Source organism: Brachyistius frenatus, unplaced genomic scaffold (assembly GCF_029030835.1).
Source record: "Brachyistius frenatus isolate BFR_SWC_R1_liver_20210118 unplaced genomic scaffold, ASM2903083v1 Contig_79, whole genome shotgun sequence".
Lineage (NCBI taxonomy): Eukaryota > Metazoa > Chordata > Actinopteri > Embiotocidae > Brachyistius > Brachyistius frenatus.
Genome location: NW_027210678.1, coordinates 1,598,027 through 1,617,888, shown reverse-complemented (window position 1 = coordinate 1,617,888; position 19,862 = coordinate 1,598,027). Strand labels below are relative to the sequence as shown.

The 19,862-nt window shown below is 41.6% G+C and overlaps 1 protein-coding gene across 1 annotated transcript; it reads right to left on the bottom strand.

Annotated features, from left to right (window-relative positions):
- Nucleotides 1-341: 341 nt before the first annotated feature.
- pitrm1 (pitrilysin metallopeptidase 1) lies at nucleotides 342-10,937 on the bottom strand. The gene is made up of 28 exons (XM_069708962.1): nucleotides 10,843-10,937; nucleotides 10,701-10,785; nucleotides 9,800-9,905; nucleotides 9,264-9,370; nucleotides 8,972-9,123; nucleotides 8,764-8,878; nucleotides 8,516-8,612; nucleotides 8,032-8,192; nucleotides 7,699-7,825; nucleotides 7,495-7,583; nucleotides 7,236-7,364; nucleotides 7,030-7,143; nucleotides 6,448-6,544; nucleotides 5,992-6,126; nucleotides 5,608-5,746; nucleotides 5,245-5,361; nucleotides 5,023-5,152; nucleotides 3,965-4,085; nucleotides 3,647-3,723; nucleotides 3,394-3,559; nucleotides 3,097-3,197; nucleotides 2,763-2,883; nucleotides 2,208-2,258; nucleotides 1,854-1,966; nucleotides 1,576-1,701; nucleotides 1,178-1,323; nucleotides 750-852; nucleotides 342-575 (listed from the first exon to the last, which is right to left on the bottom strand). Exons 2-28 carry the CDS (start codon nucleotides 10,745-10,747, stop codon nucleotides 482-484), a joined length of 3,081 nt encoding a protein of 1,026 aa, XP_069565063.1. The 5' UTR covers nucleotides 10,748-10,785; nucleotides 10,843-10,937; the 3' UTR covers nucleotides 342-481.
- Nucleotides 10,938-19,862: the final 8,925 nt, after the last annotated feature.

Sequence of the window (19,862 nt, the reverse complement as noted above, 5' to 3'; positions counted from 1 at the left end):
TTCATCTCTCATCCAAAAAGGCTTCTTCAGTTCTGCATCGACCGGAGGGGAGTTTCAGGTTTTAACGAGCTCACAAGTTAAAACCGGGAACTCCCCCTGCGGATGAGAGATGAATCCTCCTCGAAACTTAAAAGAATAAAACCTGGATTAGTATTCAGGGCCATAAAAACCTCTCCGCTGCAGAGAAAACACACAGTATAAAAGTTAAGGTTGGTTTTTTTACCCCAAAAAACTTTCAATGTTTCATGAAATAAAGCGCTGACGCAGCATTTTGTGTTTCAATATTATAATTTAACATCTAATCTTCATCAATATATACACAGGAGAATAAATAGACAGTATTGATTAGAGTATTTCTTTTTAATGACAAACACTGATCAGGTCTCTTTCTTTTGTGCATTTCAGATTTTTTTTTTTGCCACCATTTAAAAAAAAAGAAAAGAAAAAAAATCTTTCGTTAGAAAACTACCTACTGACGGTTTTACTTCACGATCCAAGAAGGATCTTTCTTTATTGTGTTGTTCTCCGGTCCGAGGATGGCGACGCCGCACGTCCTCTGGCCGACACCGAGGTACCTGCAGGACATCCAGAACAACAACAACAGGGGCTTTATACTCGAGATAAAGAGATTTATTTTTTCTTCTTCAAATATTTCCACATTGCAGAATTATACAAACTCAGTTAAAGCAGTAATTCTATCAACAGCAGAATCTTTCACTGTTCGAGTCTGCAGGATTTGACAGTTTTACCTTTCAGCCACGTCCACCAGGTTTTTGTGGTCGACAGCGAAGAGTTGTTCTCTGTGATTCTGCTTCATCTCGTCCGTGACTCCACCGAGGAAACGACTCATTCCTGCAACAGAGACACCAAGACTTTAAAGCAGCAAATAACAATCACAGCCGCAACTAAAACAGTTAAAACTCGTAAATGAACGACTCTAAAGAACGAGGAGAAACTCAAAATCCAACAAAAACCTGGGAAAATATGTCAAAGTTAAAAGAAATTCACTGTAAATATCAGAACTTTTAATAACAGGATATCTCATTATTATGAGACCTTTCTGAAGATTTATCAAATAATTCCTGACATTTAAAGTTGCCAGTATTAAAATGTAAAACGCAGAACGATCCGTGCAGCTGCTGTCAGGACGCATCACGTCGGTCAGTCGGAGACTCACCTTTGTTTCCGGGGGCGACAGGTGAGTCCACGGCGGAGAAGACGGACAGCTTGGCTTCGTCGATGTCTTGTTGGGTGAACTGTCCCGACTTCGCCCAGTCGACGCCTTTACGAAACGCGGACAACGTCTGCATCGAGTTTGGATCCCTGAGAAGCACAAGAGACACAAACTGAAGTCAAACACGCTGAAAATCTCATTGTAGATCGAAACTCAAGTTTTATCTATATTATTATTATTATAATATTATTATTCTCAGGAATATGAACTATAAATGTGGTGAAATGTCAAATGAAGATATGAAACATTAAATCTTAATTAGCAAACGTGACTATATTGATTAATTTCCTATAGCAATGCTGCTCAAAAATGTGTGAGCTTTATGGTGAACCTCAGCTCACCTGTACGAGTAAAAAGAGAACAGGCCGCCTCCTCCCATCCTGGCTCCGCCCCCGTAGGCTCCGCCCTTCTCCCGGATCTGTCCGTGGAGATATTTAGCCGTCATCATCTTCCCCAAGATGCACAAACTAAAAAACAAAACATGGAGAACAGTTAACACCAGAGCAAACGCAAAATTCACATTAAATAAACTGTTTTTAAAAAGTTCGCTATTTTTGTCAATTTCATTTTCATTTGTAATAAATTATTAAAGATGGTGGTCTTGTATTGATGATGTTACCTGGCATAATCCTCGTGGGAAAACGGCACCGTACGAATGCTCTCGCTGACAAAGTTCACAGGGAAAGGCAACTGGAAGAAAGTTTTCATCTGACAAGGCTGGAAGTTCGTCTCCTGGAAAGTCAAAACATCAAATTCACCTTTAATTCAGAAATCGGTAAATCGGACGATCAGAAAAATGTCATCCATTTGTTTACCCATTTCTCTAATTATGTTGCACAAACTCCTGTTTATTTTTTAGTAATTATAATAAACTGGACATGACCGTGATGTAAAATGAAATGCTAAAAGGAACAACTTCTCGATGGCGATCAGCAGACTGAGAAATGAAAACGTCGGTAAACACTGAACTTACAGATATGAGTTTCCTACTTGGGCCGGCGTCGTCTTCGGGGTCGAGTGGCTTCTGCGATAAGAAAAGGAATACAAATAAATTAAAGAAAGCAAAACAAGTTCACTTTTTTTTTTATTTGTTCAACAAGTCGAGGCGAGAAACATTCAGGCTGCAGATATTCCTGCTTTTGAACCACGCACTTGCGTTAAGAAACGTTTACCGTGTTACGCCACTAGAGGGCCTCCAGAGAAACCAGGATGTAATTAGATCATCTGGATTTTCTAAAATAACAAACATGGCGACAATTGAGAGTGTCACTGCTTTCCTGATTCTGAGATCACAGATGGACAAAACGCCATCAGCTGTCCGGGCTTGTTTCTATTTAGAATTGCAGATTTTACACTTTTAGATCTCCGTACTGCCCCCTACTGGTCATGTGTATATTGCGCTAATTTCCGAGAGGACAACCGACTCTCCAAACAGACGCAGGGTACTCGAGGCAGCCGTCATGTGAACATTCAGTTTAAAGCAATTATATCTCTGGCGTATTTCTACAATCTGCAGGTCCAACTTCACCTTCACGATATTTGTTCGGACCGCTTTGCGTTTCTTTCTGTTTCCGGCGACGTCCTTCATAAAACTCTCGAGCTCCGCTGTGGTGTCGGACATTTTCTGTGGAGTTGTGTTGATTGCACACCTGTCAGGAGAAAATAAATAAATACTCAGACAAGCAGTCTTTAAAAATATAATTTATAGTGAAATATAATGAAGCATCTACAAAAACATAAACAGCAGAAAAAACAACACAAGTAGCTGAAATGCAAATTTGTTTTGCTCAGAAAACCCCAAAGAGATCAAAACAGACAAGCAGACCTTCATTCACGTATTGGCAGGTGTGATGTGAACCCACCTCATGTTGTCCAGGTTGAAAAGGTGTTTTTTGATCCGGGGTAACGTTCGGACGACTTGGCTGAGGTCCGACATCTCGGCTATCCTCTTCATAAACCTCACCTGAAGTTCAAACACAGGTGCAACACAGACTGACAACAGCTCGCAGAAATGGAGAAAATAACTGTTATTTCTTAATAACTTTTACATGTATTATTTGCATTCACTTTATAGCAACAACATTTTGTGACTTTATGTGATCACAACATGTTTCTGGCCCTGAAACATCCGGCACATCGTCTGAGTTCGAGGTCCTCACCTGTTCCATCCCACCGAAAGTCTCCTCGAGGTCTCCTGCTGGAGTCAGGTGACGGCCCCCCCGGGTCATAGCGTACATGTGACCAGAGTAGGAGATGCCATTGGCCAGCTCCTGCGCTGACATCATCACCAGCACTCTGAGGCGCTCCTCGTTGTCGAAGTGGGGCCTGAATGACAAAATAAAACCAACTGTTTTTCTGTTGTTCTGGCATCAGTTGGAGATGTGAATTTGTCGGATCGTTGGGAGGACGCACTTGTTGAATAAGTCACTCCACAGCTGAAACATGTGAGGAAGGTTCCTCTCCAGGCAGGAGGAGGATAGGAGGACGCCCTGCAACGGAGAGGAGCCAATGGACATTTAGAGGCCAATATATCACTGCAAGGAAATAATAATGTCGAGTTTCTTCAGTTTATCCCAACATGCACTGAGAATCAAACAGTTTCACATCTTTACACTGCAGCATGACGCCCAAACAATAACTTCACAAAGAGATGACTGAAAATAAAGAGATGCATTTATTAGTGGGGGCTTTGGGAGTTTGGTTTCAAAGACACATCCATCTGGCACCGACCTGCTCAAACGTGTCCAGGTGGGTGGAGTCCGGGATGACCTGGGTGGAAACAGACATGCCCCCTGTCCTCAGGTCCATCTGCTGGGCCTGCTGCCTGTAGTCCAGAGCGCCACAGCCCATCCTGACAAAACACACAAAATCACCACGTTAGGTGTTTCGGTACATTAGAAAAAGGTCAATATTCCTCTGAAGGCCCGACTTCAAAAACGTCTCTACTCACTTCTACATAAACTGATCACAAATCTGATGGACATTTAATTCAATAAAATGAAAAACAGCTTTTTATGGATTCTCTCTGGCAGTGTTGGATAATCGGTAAAGTCATTGAAAAGGCTGTTTTCTTAACAGGTTAACAGCAACATGCCGAGATAAACAACCCCAAAAATACTACACAGACTGGAAAACTTGGTCTGGGTTTCCAACACAGTGATAAACCGGTTCAAATCCCATCTGAAGAGCAGGGGCTTTGTGAATTACACATGAAAGTAACACGTGGAGTTCCTCAGGGCTCCATTCCTGAGCCTCTTCTGTTCTACCTGACAGAAAACTAACATATCTCATCACAGTAATACAGACTGTAGTTTCATTCATTCCAAAATTATCTAGAAATTAAACAAAGACTTGATTGCAGTTCTTGTTTTTGGAGTGAAAAAGCATTAAAAACACAAACTAAGCAAAAAAAAAAAAAAAATTTTTTTTACAATTCATATTAACACAATTACAAAACCAGCCTACTAACACTTCAAGAATATATTTTCAGAATATATCAAGAATTAAATATCTAAAATGTCTCAGGAGGGCGTAAAGAAATGTACAAATGTTTTATATGTGTTATTATAATAATAATAATAATAATAATAATGAGGTCTTTTAAAAACCTGATCAGACAGCTGCAGCCAAACTGGTCCTCACTAATACCAGGGAAGTGCATCAGTCCAGTTCTCTAGTCCTTATACTACAAAGTCGACCTCTACAGTTGGTTCATAAAGCACTGAATGGTTGAAGGGTCAAAATCTTCAGATCTCGTTACGCTCCTGCAGACTAACAGGTTCACTCACTTGGTGATAACAGTGCAGAAGAGCGGCACGTAAAGCCGGAGCTCCTCCGGCAGCGTGTTCAGACTGCACATGGCTCTAAAGTACACCAAACCGTTGGTGGGCTGCTCACAGAGCTGAACCGGCACGCCTCCTGTGGAAAAAAATAATAATAAATAAATCGCTCCATCAGACACAAACAGGTTCCTGAAACAGTCTCTGTGAAGCAGACGGACAGAATCGTACCCGCAGAGCTCATCTGAACGGGAGTGACGGAGATCGTCGGCTCGATGTCGGACACTTTGAGGGCGGGGAGGCACGAGGCGTCCTGGGTTTTACTCTGAGCAGCCAGCAGCTCCAAACCTTAGCAAGAAGAAATAAAAACACACCACTGTGACGTCTGGTGGATATTTAGGTACAGCTTATTCTGGTTCTGATCAGAAATGCTCAGTCTATCATTAAGACTTACCGTTTTTTAAATTTTATTTTAAGTATAGAGTGTAGAGAGAAAAACATAAATAAAGAGCCATAAAACAACTGAACACGTGAAGAGCAGTTTGAAGTCTGTGGACAAAAGTTCAATTTCCATACTCGTGAAGTTGTTGTTACCTTTCTCGTGAATCTCCTTCCGGTCGCTGTCAGACAGATCCTGGATCTTTTTCTGCAGCTTCTCCTCCTCAGCCTCGGCCTGTTTGTCCATGTAGGTCTCGTCTGGGCTCATCGCCAGCGTCAGTCGATGCGTGTTCTCCTGCAGGGACGGTTGATGAGCACAAATCAGCATTAATATTCAACTAAAGGGACCTGAGCTGAACTCATTTATGTTTCTGTCCTGGTGAGCAGTTTCCTTCCCAAAAGATGCAGTGAAATAAAACAGGGAAATAAAGTATTAGTCACAGCCTGTAATTGTTCATTCATAATTTTCCAGCCACTTATTAAAGACATAATTACTATAGCAGAGACACACAAAGAAAAATATCTTTGTGCTTTGTTCACCTTAAAGTAGAATTTGACTTTGTCCTGAAGGAAACGGGGTTTTTCCTTCAGGGCTTCTCTGAACTTGGCAACGCTGTCGCTGATACGCAGCAGCTCCACCGGGTCGCCGTCGTGGTTCCACGAGGATGCGATGTACTAATAACAAGAAGAGACAGCAGCGATGTCGAGGATGAAGAAACCAACAGATGAAAAACACTCAAGATCGAACAAAAAATAATGAAAAAAAAAACAGAATTATAGCAACACGTGTAACAGGATGAGAATCAGCAAATAAACCGCTCGGTGCACAAGGACAATAAATATGTTTACAATCTTTATTTGTACAAAAAAAAGAAAACAAACAGAGAACACAAACTAACTTTGTTAGTCCTGCAAACGCACCGCCGACACGGAGCTTTAGAAATATGCAAGTGTGAAAACAAAACCAAGGTCGCAGATAAACGTCCGTGAACTCACCGAGGCCAGAGACAGGCCGAAGTTAGTGGACTGATGTTTCATCTGGATCTCGATCTTATGGAGGAGAGCCTCGATCCTCTCCTCCTCGAAGCCGGTCCTGTGGAATAAAAAGTACAGGATTTAAGTCTGAGATGTATTCGATGTTCAAGTACAAATGCTCAAGTAAATGAGATTTATATTCCACCAGTGCTCATTAAAAACAATCCCACTAAATAAAATCAGACAGCTTCTTTTCAAAGAATGAAAGAAGACGTTTTTACTATATTCTAAGTTGTTTTGGACGAATCAGCAAATCTCTGAAAGACATTTTCGTAGGTTTAATTTTCTTTGACTTGATGAGGTGTTGAAACTTAAACGATGAACACCAACCGGCGAGAATGTTAATGAAAATAAAAACTGTCGGAAAAATAATGACGACTTTGTTTGGGCCTCGAATTACGATTGAAAGATTTTCTAGTGTAGAATTTTCTCGTTCTTTTCTTTCCCTTTGTAACTCCTGTTTTGAAAAGTGTTGCGTGAAAACAACAGACTCACGTTCTCCTCAGATAAACCTGAACGATAGCTGGTGACCACGACACTTACTGTATGATGTCATCGATGGTTTGGCTGATGATTTGTTTCACCTTCTCCGTGTCGTCCTCGGCCATTCCCTGCAGCCCGATGCTGAAGGACGCCTCTTTGGTGCTGCCGTCGTATCTGCAGGACAGAACGTTTATATTTATATTTATGGGGACGGAGGCTGAAAGGCAGGTTTTGGTTGTTGTTTATCTTAAAGCTCATGCACGCACCCAACGACGGAGGAGAAGTCCGTTCCTATCTTGGGCTCGATGAGAGATTTGTAGAAGGGAGAGTTGGGTCCAGAGATCATCAGAGAGGACAGCAGGCCGAGCGTGAACCCTTCGAACGTGTCAGTGATGCTGGACGGAGACACGGGAACCAGAAGTCAGAGGGTCAAACCTTTCCTGTTTCTCACACTCTGAGTATCTGAAGGTTTTGAGCACTGATGTCTCGGTGAAACTCAACAGGAAGTAGACGACGAGCTCTTACTCTCCCAGCAGGTAGCTCACACACAGCGTGTTCTGCCTGGCGGGATCTGGAGCCATGGCGTCCGGGCCGCAGGTCACACGGTCCTCTCTCTGGGACAACATTCACACCCGTTAGTCAACACTCAACTTTTCATGTCTAGAAAAGTGTAAACCGTGTTTGCAAAAGAGGAGAAGTGCATTGTGGGAAGTACAATAGTTCTCTTACAGGACTGGCCCAGTGGGGCTGAGGGGGGACTTGTGTGTTCGGGTCGATGCGTTGGAACTTGGACAAAGCTTCTTCTTGGATCTGCTGCAGATGATTCTCTAAAGGCAAATCTCCATAAGTGAAGAACCTGAATGTTTAAACACAAAAACATAAACTCTCATTTATTTATAATACAAGATGCTCGAGGTTCCACCTTCTCACACTTTAAAAAAAAGAAAACTTTAAACCAATATTTCTGGTGCCTAAAAGCTGGATTCATGGTTTCTACATGTGTGTGTGTGTGTGTGTGTGTGTGTGTGTGTGTGTGTGTGTGTGTGTGTGTGTCCGTTCAACCTGGCGTTGCTGGGGTGGTAGTGTGTGGCGTGGAAGTGTTTGAGCTGCTCCCAGGTGAGGTCGGGGATGGCCAGAGGTTCTCCTCCCGACACCACGGAGTAGGTGTGGTCCGGATACAGCTTGTTCTGGAGGTGCTGGGCGTACAGTTGCTCGTTATCCGACTGCAAAAATAAAAACACACACACACACACACACACATATATATATATATATATAAATAAATGACCATTTCACATTCTGGCACTTCTGAGGATTATTAATTTCATAACGCATGACGTAAAAACTTTTGATTCTTGTGTTGTAATTCTGCAGCGTTACGATTTGGTTCCTTTTTGAGTTATTTTTTTATTTAAAAAAACCCCCAAAAAAACATTTTACATTCTTATGTGTGAGCAGGATTAATGGATTGAGTGTGTCTTCGACTGTTAAAAAACACGATGCTTCACGAAGCTGCGTGGAGGTGATTGAGAAAGTGTTGACTTACGAAAGCTCCCTTCATTTCATTGAACACGACTCCTTTAAACACCAGAGGGGAGTTTGGGTCGGTGGGAGTTTCATTCTCCAGCCTCCAGCCTTCCTGCCTGGAAAATATTCACACTTCCTTTCTATCATTGTGACTGTACTGTGAACTGACCCACATTCACAACATCAGATCTAAAACATCTCAGTTTCTGTTTTTTATTTTATTTTAATTGTATTCATTTGTAACTGCAGCAGGAGGTCAAAACTCACCAGAAGTCCTGCTCCCGTAAACAAGGGAAGAAAACCGCATCCAGATAGACTGACAGGAGATTCTGGAAGTCTTTCTCATTTTGGGTGGAGAACGGATACATGGTGTAGTCGCTGGCTGCTCATAAAACAAACAAACAAACAAACAGTCATTTCTTTTAAATTCTCAACTCTTACAGCAACATAATACATATAAAAAAGCTGTGCGTACCGGTGAAGGCGTTCATGAACGTGGACAGCGACCTGTTGAGCATCTTGAAGAAGGGGTCTCTGCAGGGATACTTCTCAGATCCACACAGCACGGTGTGCTCCAGGATGTGCGGGACACCCGTGCTGTCCATGGGGGTCGTCCTCAACTGGACACTAAACCACGGGGAGGCGGGAGAGAGAGAGAGAGACAGGACTGAGACGCAGCAGAGTCCTGCTTTTCTTTTTTTCTACGTGGTTGCCGCGACTCGGCGCCGTCACGCGGGACGTCTGAAGACCTGAAGACGTGTGCCGACCTGAAGAGGTTGTTGGAGTCGTCCCGGGCCGCGTGCAGGTACTGAGCTCCGGTTTTATCGTGGGTCAACTTCACCGCCGTGAGAAACAAGTCGGGGACCGCGACAACCTGCAGAGGCGAGGCCAGTTTAGTTTGTAGAGCACATCTCAAAGTGCTGCACATAAAAAACAACAACATTAAAATATGAGGACATTTAAAAACAATTAAGAAGAAGTGATTAAAACATTAAGCAAGCCGAAGAAAAAGTCTTCAGGCTTGATTTTAAAGGAGCTGAGAGTTGCAGCAGACCTGCAGCTTTCTCGGATTTTGTTCCAGATATGTGTTGAGTATAAAAACTGAACGCTTGCTTCTCCATGTTTACAGCAGAGGGACACAAAGAGCAGCTGGAGTCACCGCTTGTTGGGTTTTTAACCAGAAAAGAGCTTGTTTACACATTTATACCTCAACAGTGCTGCTACAACATTAACTTCACTTCCACCGGAGTTTAAAACAGAACTCATCAGATTTAATGAGACGTACCGACGTCAGTCTACTCACCTCTCTGACCGTAAAGCCGTGGATGTTCTGCCCCGGCTGGTACTGAAGAGCCCTCTCTGCTGCCGAAGTGCTCTTCAGCCTCCATGTTTGCTGCCGACCGTTGAAACTTGAAGGGAAAAAAAAAAAAAAAAAAATGAGTGAAAGATTTGGTGGGTTTAGTTGAGCCTTTTAAAACAAGCACAACTTCCAGGTTGGTCCCTCTCCCTCAGTCCTGCTGCAGAAGGAGGCTCTCATTCATGGGATGGTGGGGGGCTAGTAACCACGGCAACCGAAGCAGTCACAGGTATACACACCACAAAGAAAGAATAAGTCACAAATGTTTGCCTAAACAGATTTAGATTATATGCTTTGGCATCTTCTGACACAGAAATCAGAGAAAAACTAGTTCCAATATGAACAATAACTCTTCGACAGATTAAGTTACATGAAATTCAGCTATTTAAAAGTAGGACCTGAAGGTTAAACATTAAAAACATAACTGCTGCACAGATAAATTAAAAAAAAATCAACAACAAAAAGATGAAAGAATTGGACTGCATAGATTTTGTTCCATCTATCACTGCAAATCCTCAGTTTTTGTCTCAAAACAATGGTGAAAAACTGAGATCTTAACTTTGATCATCTGTTGTTTTAAGGACTTTAACTGTGACGTCACGTGACTTTTTGCGCGTCATCAGTGACAGACTCCAGCTAGCTTCGCATCAGCTGTTTCATCAGCTTAAAGCCGCGTTTCCTCTGTTATCAACAAATATCAGAATATCTCGTCCCACGCGTCCAGAGACGTCATCGTGTCACGTGAGCAGTCGACAGGAACAAACAAACAAACAAACAAACAAACAAACTGCTCTGAAAACATGCAGAGGCTCTGTTAGCTCCGCGCTCCACCGTCAGTTAGCTTTACCCGAGATACCGAAGTTTCTGGAGAACCGCCTTCGTTTGCAGAAACATGGTTCCGTTAGTCGCTAAGTCCGACCAGCATCGCCGTCCTCAGGGTTCGGCTGCAAAACGGCGCGATTCGACCAAACACACGTCAAAGGATTCACTTTATTTCGGCTCAACGTGTCAGACGTGACACACGTTTTCAAAAAAACAAAAATGGCCGCAACACCTCTGAGCCTATCGCAGATCTCACAGCTGATTCCAGCCCAGCTGCACCGACCACGTGACTCGCCGATCCACGTGACTTGGAGATCTACGAAGACGGTAGCGGAACATCCACCTCGATGCGTCCTTGTCTGTGATTGGCCAGCCGTGGTAAGAAGAACAGATATGATTGGCTGACCTACGTCACGTCTCCAGGTTACCAAACCTTGACGGCGCGGGGAGAGTTTGAAGGACAGCAATAACAACAAACAAACAAAAAACAAGCAAATATCAAACTTTTCCTTTTTTTTTTTTTTTTTTTTACACCTTATAAACAACATCAATTAATTTAAAAATAAAATACAGATGTCGTCTTTTATGATTTTCTTTTGAATATTATGCAACTATAAAACAACTCCAGCAGATGTCACCGTAATATCACGTTTACTCACTAAAGACGAAAGTTTTCCAAACGTACCACTTTTACATCAAAGAAGAAAACCACGTGGGTTTATGACTGAAGTGTTAATTTACAAACAGCAACATAAATCAATGCAGAATTATTGTCGCTTTTATTTATTCCACGACATTGTTTCACTGTAAAGCTTTATACAATTTATAGGAATTAATACTTTGTTTAAAAGACAGCATTTTTTTTCTCAACAGAGTTTCTACAGTTGATACATGTTTAATTTTTATGGATAACTGCTGTTTTTTTTTATTGAACATTTGCATAATAATCACAGCCTGCCGTGAGTTATTGCCACGTCAAAAATAACTACCTTTCTATCACTGGCATGCAAAAGAGTTTTTGCCCTCTTTAATCCAAGCCTGAGCTGTCTGCAGGATTAGAAATATTTCATCACCCTGCTCTATCTTCTTTAGGTTAATTTGAATTTCTCCTAAATAAAAGAATTCTTCTCAAGTAGTTTCAAACTTAACTTAAAAAAAATAACCCTGAACACATCTGTGTACTTTACTTTTCTACATCCTGTTTGCTTCATGTTTGTGGTGATTCAATATAAATTAATTTAGGGATATATACCTTGTAAGCACAACGTGAACTGTAATAATGTAGGGACGGGGGACACATGGGAGCCAGTGAAGCTAATTAAGGTTTATCATGTTCATATTGTACTTCGGTGGTTGCAGCATACCACAAACCAGTTGCCACATCGTAAAGTTGTGCTTTTGGGGGCAGTTGCCCACTCTTTCCAGTTGGTAATACGGTTGCAGGATGTACTCAAAAAACCACAGCACCATTATTACGGTATAAAACTGCACCATCAGGTCAGTGGGTGGAAAAAGACAGAAGAAGCAAGAAATGAAGCTTCATTTGATATCCTAAGAGGATATTATAGAGGGGTTATAAAAGTATCATACAGTCACTACCACCCTTCTCACTGAGAGCTGCAGATTCACAATGAGATCCTCTGGGATTAGAAGAGGAACAGTGTAGTCATTTCTCATTATAGTATGAACTCTGCAGCACCTTGTTTCTTCCACTCATGCCTGCATTGACAGCAACAGTCGACGGCCTTTTTCCTTTTTTTTTTTTTTTGTGTGAATATCTTTTGAGGCACCCACGGTCATCCCTTGTGTCTCCGCTGACAGCATGTGGGAGATTTTCCAGCAGCTTGAATAGGAGGCCTTGGTGAGGAAGCAGGAGGCTTTTTTTTGACAGAGCGGGAGCGTCTTCCAACGCGATCGCTGCACGGCTCCAGTCTGCCAGCAGGCCTACATGTTTGTTATCAGTAAAAAAAACAACTAAAAAAAACCTTGATCACACAAAGAGGAGCGAAACAAGTAAAAGTATTGTAACACTGGCAAAAATATTCACCGTAGAAACGTGGTTAGACGAAGAGGAAAATGCGGCCGGTGAAATCTAACCTTGCAGCTTGAAGCTATTTTCATGTGGAAATGATGTCTTCAATCTACGGGAGGACAAAAAAACATTTTGTCTGTATGCACCCTGCATTGTTAATTGGCTTTAGCTGCTGCTGAAACATGGACGAGAGGCGGGGCTAACACAAGGCTGGATCAAATAAGAAGTCTGAAACCAACTTTTATTTTTTTTCTACAAACAAACAAGAAAATAAAATTGTGCACATATTTTTGTAACGTATTCGTAAAAAGGATTATACTGTAAGGGTGGAAAATTAACAAACAAGTTTTACAAAGTCATTTTTCATTTCATGGTAACTTTAAGGTCAACTGAAGGATTACACACAAGCCTCTATTAGGTTGAGGAAACTCTATACTCCTTCTGCTCCACAAGCCCTTATTTGAATAAAGTAATATGGTGGTCAAACTATAAACAAGGAGCCCCCAAAGAAGAGGATAGAAAATCCTCAAATGAAATGCAAAGCATACAGTAGATAGTGGAAACATAATTTTGCTCTACATTTACAATATGTGTAATGTTGTCAGGGGTTGTGAGTGACTGGTGGTGTGTTGCTGTTGATGCGCTCTTTTCTCCCCCGTAATCCACCGGATTTTATAAACGCCTGGACTGTCCAGATGCCGGTTCATCCAGGCTTAAGCGATCCATCATTGTCAAATGGAAAACAAAACCCCCGGCTTCTCACGCTCTTCCTCACTTCTGTCTTCCACAGCTTTGTTATCCAGCGACAGTTTGCTGAGCGAGGATGTTTCTCTCCCCAACAACAACCGCCGACATATTCTCACTGTCATGTACAATATATTGTAAAAGATGTCAAGGAAGTCCAGTCCTCGTCGCTCTGGGGCGGATTTTCAAGGCTTTGGTTCGACCAGTTAATTCAAAAAGTCTGGCAATTACTTGTAATGTTCAGTTTTCTGCTGTGATTATTGTCCAAAAACACGTCTAGCCCCTCCTTCACTGTGATTGGACGGCTCGGTAAAAAGAGACGTTGACAAGCGCAGCTCAACACCAATTCACGCTGCTTGCGTTCTGAAAAAAAAAAACCACCGATCACATTAAAAATAGACTTTACTCAGGGAAAAATGCTTCGGTAACACAAACCGTCGTGCAAAGTTCTTTAATTCACTCGCAAAATTGCAAAGCGAAACCAAAACTAACCCAAACAAATGTACGAAATGTAACAAAAACATCAATCCGGATTTCAGGTGTGAAAATGTCCTTAAACTTTACAATCATCAGCTTTAAAACAAACAAAAAAAGCCAACTATTAACGACCGACAGGATAAGAAAGATGACAAATTATCCCAAACTGCCAAAACTTCAAGGCGGCTTGACTGCAGACTCGATCCTACAGCGGCTCATTATCGCCTCCTCAGGTGTAAAGTGGTATTACAAGATTGGATTTTTATACAATGCACCTTTAAGATCATGAAGACGGCAGAGACAACATCTTGGGAACACCGAAGATATAAAAATTCATCCCGAGGAGACCCTGAATGTCGTATTTTTAAAATAATTTTGTAGTCATTTTTAATTTCCATATTTCCAGGAATTCCTCGCACATGAACCACATTCGAGTGTTGGTGGCATTTTGGTTTGCGCCGGTCAGCTACCTGCCATATCAATGCAAAGGTTTATCTCACAGCTCCCTCATGGTCCCTTTATCACTCGCCTCACGAAGGGCAAATAAAAGGTTGGGTATTCAATAAAATAAATTATCACGGGCTGTTTACTTTAAGCTCGGTCCGTCTTGGGAGGGAAAAACTTTCCCCCTCGAGTCAATCATATCACACCAACTTGCACCAGGAAATAGGACGGAGGAGGAGGGAATGTTTGTATGTGAAATAATAACCTACATTTTTAAACACGTGGAGTGATGTGTAATTTTCAGAAATTGCACAATAACCAGCGACATTTTTGTCTCCCAGAAACTGGATTAATTTGGGAAAATGTGTTTCGCAATGAAGTATTTCCTTCCTGTAAAACAACACGCATTAAAGCGTGAAGTCATTTGATGCCAGCCATCAATGCATGCAATGCTTTTGTAAAACAGGAGACGGCAACAAAGAATTTAAATGTGATACCTGCCGCCTGGTGCCTCTCGGGATTCGTGTACTCATCCGAGTTGCTTATGCAGGTGCTCAGATAGAATAAAAGCAGTTTCACAGACTTTCTGCAGGAGCAACGGAGGTCAAAATCTGCGTTTAGACATATTTTGTGATAAAAGGTGTAAATATCTGTTATGCAGAGACTAATTAATACCTTTATGATTTGAAGTATTGACTTGCTTTCAGTCCCACAAAGCTGTTTGCTCGGCCACTCGTCAATCTGACGAGGCTTTGCTCTTTTTGCACCGAAATGTCAATTTCTCCCCAGACCTTTTCATTAGTGTACATTTTAGATGGATAGTTGGCCCTGGGCCCGCACTCCCATCCCATCCACTTTCCACCTCACCTCTGGGGCCAATTAGGGTGCTGGAGCCGAAAATAAATGAAACGTGGTAGCAAAACAGCGTTTACTTCAAAAACTCGCGCTTAATTTGAAGATCTCTCTCTGATCTGAAGTTGAATTAGCAGGGTGATATTCCCTTTGATCCTGCAGGTTTTTGCATTTGCTGCCAACTTATTGAGCCGAGACTCCAGAGAAACAGTCGGAGCTGAACGTGTGGATGCATGTGCATGAAAGTGCATGTGTAGTGCAGACGGTCTAACACATAAAATGCTATCGTCTCCACTCTCGTAACTTCAACACGCAAGTAGCCCCGAACCTTAACCATCCAAACTTTGTGATCAAACCAAAGTCTTACTGGGATTAGAAAAATTCTGGTTAATTAAAACCATAGTTTTTATCAGAAATAATACAATTATTATGTTCGTTGCTGAGATCTGGGAACACAATAGCTGAAAGACTTCAGACAGGAGAAAAACATGAGCACTCACAATCACAGAGGTTGTAAAGCAAACCCGCCATTATCCTGCAATTCCTGCTTTACTACACTTCCTGTTTCTTGAGTAATGGATTGTTGTTGCCATTTCTGCTGTTTTCTGGTTTGGTTTTACCCGTCTGATTATCTGTTCCACGTGCAAAGTGTTACAGAAATGTCACTAGGTCGAACCATTTAAGCTACTGGTCACGACTTTTACATAAAAGTGATCAAGGTACTTATTCAGCCGTGAGATTGACGTGTTAAATTGCTGTCAGAGTCATGGAAAGAGGGAAGGAGCGAACTTTTCTGAGCAGCTTTTGAAATTTAAAGTACTGATTTTTTGCAGAAAAATGCTCTTACCTAAACCTCAATTCAAGCTTACAAGCAAAAGATGAAAATATTAATAAACACGTACAATAATAGATCCTAAGCTCAAAAATCAGGCACCAATCATTCGCACTCCCAAGATACAGCAGTCTAGTTCAAGTGATTAAGTCCTAATAACACAGTTGCTAGGCAACAGCAAAATGGACGGCGTCTAGAAGCCACAGAGGCAAGCTAACGGGCCGCCGTTCGTACGGACTCTTCTCCTTTACGTTCATGCATAAATACGACCCCGTACGAAAGCAGCAACACACAAACGAAGAGGCGGTGCGGCGGCCGCAGAGTCCTGACCTCGACATCATGGACTCAGTCTGGTGATCGCATGAAGAGACAGAAGACATTGAGGAGGCTCAAATCAACAGAAGGAACAATCTACCTGCCAGGTACCTTGAAAAGCTGCACACAAGTGTACCCGGGAGAGTTGGCGGAGTTTGAAAGGATGGTCGCACCAAATATGGATTTGTTCAGCTTTCTGTCTGTTTACCGCACTTTGTATTAAGTTAACAGATAACCAAAATCCATTCATGGCATTGTTTTTTTTGGAAAGCGTCCTTCGCTTTGATGCCTTTTTATTGCCTAAAACTTGAGGATCGCACAGCAGCGCGTATCTGCCGGTTAAATCTGGAGCGCTGATCGAGTGTTTGACGCTAAACTGGACGGATCGTGCGAGCAGACGCTCAGATGGCTCCCCTGACACAACCTGAGGCTCTGTTGTTTTTGTTTGGACAGTGGTAAAAAAAAATTAAAAAAGCAAAACATCACACACACAGACACTCACACTGAACCACACATTGTTTCTATTCAGAAAGGGAAATCAATAACGTGGGGCCACTGGGTTCAGAACATTATTGGCTGTGAATTCTCTTGTTCAGGTGTTGTGGGTTCAGTATTGAGCTGTTTGCTGGTTTCTAATAGGCCCTCAGTGGGTGTGTGTGCTGCCACCGTGTTGGTTCTGAATGGGATTGATTCCCTCTCCCGTGGCACAACGTACCAAAGAATAGAAATAACACGGAAAAAAAAGGACTCAAAAATTGTATTTTTTTTAAACAATTACTATCCATAATAAGTCTGAACTTTGCTTAAAGTACCAAAAACTGCATAAAACTGCAGTTTTATTCAGTCTGCTTTAAGTAAGAACGTTATTTTATTTTTCGCAATTAAAACAACTTCAAATTCTGCCAGAGTGCAAATGTATTAAACTTGGATGACTATGAGTTTATACAGTATGTTTACTGTTGTAATACTATAATTGTCTGCTCTGTTGTTGAAAAGCCAGAATAAAACCTAAAGGAGCCTCGGAGGGAAATATGCACAACTCTCACTTCACTTCTGGCAGCGAGGACGGATTTTTTACGTGACTGAAGTGAAATTATTGTAAGAAGGTAACACAACACTACTTTACAAATGTCAAACATCATGCATACTAAATATGCAGCATCTCATAAACTGAAATTATACTATCTGATATAATTCTTTAAAGCCACTGGGTGGCATTGGAATTTCTAACTTCAGCACTCCTCACTGGTTGCATCAAGAATGAATAAACCAAAATCAACACTGGATTCTTTCAGTTTTCTGCAAACAAAATCCTTCAGTATAAGTTGAAAGATGCTTTAAGATCTGAAGTAAGTTCTGAGTTGACATTCAGGTTTCAAGAGGGGCGGAGCTTCACTGTTGCGCAACCCTGAATTCGTCCCCCAGGGTCAGACTGTCAACACCGAGTTCTACCGGGACCTTCTGAGGCGTCTGAGGGGAAAACATTCACTGAAAACCACCTGAACTGTGGCGCCATGGCATCTATCTATCTATCTATCTATCTATCTATCTATCTATCTATCTATCTATCTATCTATCTATCTATCTATCTATCTATCTATCTATCTATCTATCTATCTATCTATCTATCTATCTATCTATCTATCTATCTATCTATCTATCTATCTATCTATCTATCTATCTATCTATCTGTCTGTCTATTTGTCTATCTGTCTATCTATCTGTCTGTCTGTCTGTCTGTCTGTCTGTCTGTCTGTCTGTCTGTCTGTCTGTCTGTCTGTCTTTATGTCTGTCTGTCTGTCTGTCTGTCTGTCTGAAGATCGTTTGCTCTAAGGTCTGGGGAATAAGCAGAGGCTCATATTGTGCCCTGTGAGTTCAGTATGTGGGAGTTTTTTCCTGTTTGAGGAGCCTTCCCAGCAGCCTCGGCTGTGACCTCCAGAGATGACAGATAATAACTTCACTGCAATGAATGTTCAAAGTTAGTTTGCCCTCCACCCACAGCTATATCTCCAATTTCTGCATTCACTTTCAAGCTTGCACTCTCGCAGTCCCTCAGAATTTCCTCGCTCTGTCTATCGCTGCATCTCCGTGTGTGTGTGTGTGTGTGTGTGTGTGTGTGTGTGTGTGTGTGTGTGTGTGTGTGTGTGTGTGTGTGTGTGTGTGTGTGTGTGTGTGTGTGTGTGTGTGTGTGTGTGTGTGTGTGTGTGTGTGCACCTGGTCTGTCATTCTCCATATCTGCGTATTATATATAGATATATATGTATATGTATATATATATGATTCAGTCTGTACCTACACAGGAGCATGCACACCTTCACTCTCTGCATCTGCTGTTATTGGAGGAAAAAAAGGAAATCTTATTGTGTTTTCGGTGTCTTGCTAATTCAACTAAATGTCCCTCTAATTATGTCAGTTTGACTTTTTTAAAGAATTAGAATTGGAACCTGAATGTTGAGAGGAGACTAATTAATGTACCTGTGTGGAAAAGGAGGTTTTATTCAGGAGGTCTGTGCAGCTTTTTAGTCTCCTGTTGCAACTTTCTTTCTTTTTTTTTCACTTGTTCCACAATGTCCAACCACGATAAAAATAATTTGTTTTCAAGTTCAGGCAACTGAAAATACTACAGAAAAGACTGAATGAAAGCGTTTTGTTGACTAAACGTAACCCCAGATTGTCTCTGGTATCACAATCCTTTTGCACGACCAACTCACTTCCTGTAATTTGTAAAGTGCAGCACAACAACAACATTTGTAGACTGGAAATATGCATCGTGTGAAGATAATCCAATTATGTTTCCTCCAAAATATATTACTTCTAAATCATTTAGGTTTTGTCATTTAGGACAGAAACAAAACATTCGGTTAAACTCTGCAACATCAGGAGACAAAACTCCAGACGGATCCTTTATGATTTGACGGTCGTTTGAGGTTTTTCAATTTTCTTCTCATTTAGCTTCAATATATATTCATTTTATTTACGTTACATTGATTTACATTGTCCTTCCTTTTTTCTTTTTCTATTCTTCATGTTTATCTTTTCTCTGTTTGTTCTGGCGGAGGTCTTAGACAGGCTAAACGCTAACTTTCGATTGATAGTTGATTGCTTCATTTGAAGTTTGTCTGCCGTCGTTGTCACGCCGCCCTGAGTGTGAATGTTTGGTTTGAACCTGTAAATTGTTTTTCTGTTTGTTAAAATGTAACCTACATTTTTCTCTCGCCAGAAATTGTTTCTGAACAACTGTCATGCCGATAAAGTCTCTGACTCAAATTAAACTGTATGAAGCCGCCGCAGATTGACAGGTGTTTGCCGCGGCGGCGGCGTGCTTCCACCTGCTGCAGCCTCGCTCTAACCTTGCTGAATATTTCATATCTGGCAATATGTTTCTGTGTCACACTTTTGAAGTCGCGGCATCGACTTTCACAAGGGTGAAATTTTTGGAGGATTGTTTTTGTCTTTTATTGTTTTGTTTCGCTTTTTTCCACCACAACAAT

Bases quoted from the DNA above. Each gene is read 5' to 3' on its own strand.
- pitrm1 (XM_069708962.1), bottom strand. From the start codon at position 10,747: ATGTTTCTGCAAACGAAGGCGGTTCTCCAGAAACTTCGGTATCTCGG. The intron at 8,879-8,971 runs GTACGCACAGCT...TTTTATGAGCAG, and splicing joins GTTCATGAACGCCTTCACCG to CCAGCGACTACACCATGTAT. The intron at 7,365-7,494 runs GTAAGAGCTCGT...GTCTCCGTCCAG, and splicing joins GTGAGCTACCTGCTGGGAGA to CATCACTGACACGTTCGAAG.